Source organism: Pterocles gutturalis, unplaced genomic scaffold (assembly GCF_000699245.1).
Source record: "Pterocles gutturalis isolate BGI_N339 unplaced genomic scaffold, ASM69924v1 scaffold18599, whole genome shotgun sequence".
NCBI lineage: Eukaryota > Metazoa > Chordata > Aves > Pterocliformes > Pteroclidae > Pterocles > Pterocles gutturalis.
Window position 1 is genome coordinate 10525 of NW_010131130.1, and position 4662 is coordinate 15186.

Below are 4662 nucleotides of genomic sequence, written 5' to 3' on the forward strand. Positions count from 1 at the left end.
TGAGGCCCGCTCAGGAGATATTTGCAATGCCTGTGTCCTTTTGGTGAAAAGATGGAAAAAATTGCCAGCAGGATCCAAAAAAAACTGGAATCACGTTAGTCATTTATTTCTCCTCCACCCCAAAACTAACTCATCTCTTTCCTTAATCCATCCTGCTAGAGAGGGGAAGTGCTAGCAAGGGTTTCCCCCACACTCTCCCTTCCCACCCTCAGCATCTCTAAATCCTTCCTGGAGTATTTCCTGCTACATGGCTTTTACCTGTCTTCATTTGGCTTATGTGCAAATGGTGGTTATGCAAGCCTGGGATGGAGTCACAGACTAACTTACCTTGTAATTCCTTGTTTTCACAAGCTCATAACTTTGTCCAAAAGTCTCTTATGACACTCAAAACATTTTAAATTTGGCCTCTATCCAAAACTGGTTGCTTTTTTTTTTTTTTTTTTAATTTGAACAAGCAAGGTGACTTGCTCAAACAACACATAAATCAACGTCGTTTAGTCAGATGATTACAGTGACTAATATCTCGCAGCTATTCCCACTCATATACTCTGTTTTGGTGCATCTAATTCAGTTTGGGCCTAGGGCTGGGAAGATGATCAGGATTCTTTGTGTATGTTATAATCTTTATTCAGGAAGCCTGATGGTAATGGGAGTCAGAACTATGGTTATTACTACCACTATCTTTATTCAGAAGTTAAATTGATGATTTTTTTAAAAAACCTGCAGCGCAAATGCTTGACAGACACTCTTAACCTGTGTTGGCTTAAACAACTATAGTCTACTAAACTGAATTTGCCAAAAATAGGAAGAAGGCAAAAGTTGGACTGAATTTGCTTTTTAAACTAGTTTGCTGCGTTTTGCTACAGACTCAGTCTCGTACAAACCGGATCTAAATGAAACATAAGAGTGTTGGTGCACAGAAGTGCCTTGGTTTAAAACTTAATTGGCTTGAACACCTTCAGCTAAATCAGTACAGGTACCTTGACTAGGGCAGTATCTGGGCATTATGCAGAAGTATTATGCATGTGTTTTCTGTCTTCTAGGTGGTAGATGCCAGGGCTGGACCCAGTCTTAAAACAACATTGAAACCAAAGAAAATGAAAGCTCTGTCGGGAAGCAGAATAAAGAGCAATCAAATCAGCAAACTGCAAAAGGAATTCAAGCGGCACAGTAAGTGGATCCAAAGAGATTTTGGCAATAAGTTTTGCCCGCCCCTAACATAGCTTACTATTAACTGGCCAAGCTGAATTGCCATCTATATTTGATCATTCACTCGTGTTTGGGCACTCCCTGTTTTCACAACCTGTTGTCCTCTGAGAACTTGGGGAGGGGGTGGAGTGAGGAGGAAGAGCTTGTGTGCAGGGTGGGCTGTGAGACAGAGGTGGGGAAGTAGCAAGGGGGAGTGGGGAGCCTGGCTTGAAAGTGTAGGCAATTGTATCTTCTGTCCCACTCTTAAATGACATGTCTCTGGAAAGAGCTTCTTGGGCAAGACCCTTGTTGAAACTGAAGTTGGAAGAGGTTTCCCCCTGCGGTCAGTAATGTGTTATGGCCGTTTTCAGCTCTCTTTTCCCAAGAAGCCTTGTTCTGTTGATGCTGCTATCAGTCCTTTTCTTCCATACATGTTTTCAACCCAGGCTTTCTATTGCGCCTAGATTTTTTTTTCACCCTTTAAATTCCTACCCTATTTCCTCTATAGTTTTTATATAGTTTCCTTACACCTTCCTCTGCTGGTCTCAGTGATTTCTTTCCACTAGCACTTTAAATCCAAATCTGTTTGAAGAATCTTAGCTTTCCAACAAAGCCATCTGCCAGTTATGCTCTAAATATATGTCAGTACTTTAGGTTTTTCCTCTAAAGGAAACCTTCCAGCTTCTTAACTGTTGCTGACTTGATCTTCTCTCTCTCTCTCTCTCTCTCTCTCTCTATTTTTCTACCTGGCCTGAAGGAAAAGCTATCCAAAGAATCAGCAAAGGCCCTGACCCAAAGAGCTTGTGTCTCCTCATTCAATGTGCTGTAGTTAATCTAGTTGTGTTACTGTAGGTGCTAGAGACAACTGAAAGGTAGGCTAGTAGGCCCTCTGTTAAGGTGTGCATCTGCACTGAGTCCATGGTTCATACTCTTGATCCAGCAAAAGCTCAGTGCTACCCCAACCCATTGCACTAGTGAGAAGAGCTTTGCAAGACTTTAACCAAATGGGTAAGAGAGGAGATTTACAGTGAGAGAGAAGGTACTAGGTTGGAAGCACGGATTCCCGTTGTCTTCAAGGATCTTCCAGTGATTCCAGAGCAGAACTAGGATCTTGTCCAAAGCTTGGCCTGCACAGGCTATGTTTGAGAGCCAGGAACTGAAGTCTGATCCTGAGCCTCTTTCCAGTCCCTCATGTACAAGGACCCCCTCTGGTTCCAATCTCTGTCTTCCAAATGCTGACAGATAGTATCCCTATTGAAATTGGCAGGGGCAAGTGAAAAATGGGTTGTCTTGGTTGTGTTTTTCTTGTTAATTAAAAAAAGGCTGTCTCTCTGTTTCTGATCCACATGTGACCTTCTACAACTCAGGAAGAGGCTGTCATTGGATGCACATCCTGATTCTTGCATTTATTCTCTCTCTTACAGATTCCGATGCCCACAGCACCACTTCGAGTGCCTCCCCAGCTCAGTCACCCTGTTACAGTAACCAGTCTGATGATGGCTCTGACACAGAGATGAGCGCTGGGTCTAGCAGAACACCAGTTTTCTCCTTTTTAGATCTCACGTATTGGAAAAGGTAAAAAGCAACAGAATGTGCACTCTGCAGATAGCAATTCACTTCATGTACGCAGTGCTTGATTATGCTTCTTCAGGAATTTGCTGTTGCTGAACTTAATTTGTTTTAAGGATATAATTTAAGTCACAGAGTATTATACAATATCTGTCTATCTTTGGAAAGAAATGCCATGTGTTTAAGACATTTTCCCCTATCTCCCTCCAGTTCACTAAATACTAATACAGTTGCTGGAAAATATTTTTACCTTTTGGGGAGTAATAGATAATCTTCCCGACTGTCATTATCTTTGCCTTAAAACTGTGCTCTGTATGCGTGATGTGTTACCAAGTACAACAGTGCTCTCAGCTTACCAGCAAAACATAGCATTTGATTTGGTTGACCTCTGATGGTAGTCATTTAAAGAAAAAAAAAATCTGGAGTGGGAGGAAAACCACAAGATTTTCTGGGAGCTGGGGAGGTTGTTATCTTTTATTGCCTGTTGTGACACAAGAATCCTTGTTTAGCTAATTGCTCTATTGAAATTGTTGTGACTTTGCTGCCTCCTCTCAAATAGTGTTTGCAAGTGCATTGTAGTCAAGGTTGTTTCAGCCCGGATGTGTACCTAAAACTTCTCTGGGAAGCAAAATGGGAGACTTAGTTTTGTATAGACATGGGTTTGGGTTTTTTGGGGTTTGTTTTTGTTTTTGGTTTTTTTTTTTTCACAAAGCAGTGTTGTGGATTTAGCCACAGATTCATTTTCTCTTTCTGAGCAGCCTTTTCCCTCCTGTCCTCTGAGCTGGAGGCTCAGAATTCTAAGTAGTGTCTTGGGTCAAACTGATTTTTTGCATTTCTGTAAATTCTGTATATTCTACACATACAAACTATCTGTGTCTCTCTCTGCTATTTCTTCCAGGCAAAAGGTCTGTTGTGGAATTATTTACAAAGGGCGTTTTGGAGAAGTCCTCATAGACACTCATCTCTTCAAACCTTGCTGTAGCAATAAAAAGTCTGCCACTGAAAAGCCCGAACAAGAAGGACCACAATCTCCAGCAGTCTCCACCCAAGAGGAGTGGTGACTTCCTTGGATAGCTGCAGAAGGTTATACAGATCCTCTTATTCTCTGGAAAAATACTAGAAAAGTGACTGTTAACTTTGGACACCTGCTATGCTGCCAAAAGACTCTTCCCTAGAACTGTTTCAGGTTTTACTGCTCCAATTCCACAAACTCTGAAGCCAGTTTGTATCCTTTCAGAAAGACTGTACATAATATTTAAGATGCTACAGAACACTTAGCAAAGCTGAATGCTGCTGCGAGGTTGTCTAATCTTCCCCCATGACCCACTCACTTCACAAGTGAATATGTGGATGGGGTTTTGTATATTAAAGTATAGGTAGTTAATGTTTCTATATTGAAAGAAGCAGTGGTTGTAAGGCTTTTTTTTTTTTTTTAAGTTGGTTGGTAACCTTCCTTAAATCCCCAAGAAAATATTTCATTCTTAGACACGTATGAGTCAATAAGATGAACTAATACATAGAAATGTTATAAGTCACCTCTCTAGATATATAAATGTATATTTTTAAAGGTGTGGAGATCTCGCCCTATACTACTGACGTAATAAAGACAAATATTTCATCCCTCCTATGTGACACAAACTGGTAAACTGCAGGCATCTCTATTACAAGTGGTAGTTGTCCGAGAAGGCCGCCAACATAAAGTGCTCTTCAGAAGGGGTGGGAGAGCTTAGCTCCAAGGAGGAAGATTTACCTAAGAACTGAACATAGTTAAATGGGAGGCTACTTTGTTTTAACCCAGCAGCAGACACCGTGGGCTTCATGTAGTAACTGACTGGTGATTAGAGGTGGACCAAGAAAACATCTTGATGCCCAAGTTAGGTGCAGATGATGGCCAAAACTGAGTAA

At 41.2% G+C, this 4662-nt stretch overlaps 1 protein-coding gene across 1 annotated transcript in view; it reads left to right on the plus strand.

The window, feature by feature from the left end:
• The window catches only part of FAM60A (family with sequence similarity 60, member A), a 6681-nt gene extending 2222 nt beyond the window's left edge, over positions 1 to 4459 (plus strand). Inside the window, exons 3-6 of the mRNA XM_010080496.1 lie at positions 5 to 94; positions 1044 to 1170; positions 2613 to 2763; positions 3656 to 4459. Coding sequence (XP_010078798.1) covers positions 5 to 94; positions 1044 to 1170; positions 2613 to 2763; positions 3656 to 3818 — 531 coding nt within the window. The 3' untranslated portion in view covers positions 3819 to 4459. The remainder of the gene's footprint in view (positions 1 to 4; positions 95 to 1043; positions 1171 to 2612; positions 2764 to 3655) is intronic.
• Positions 4460 to 4662: the final 203 nt, after the last annotated feature.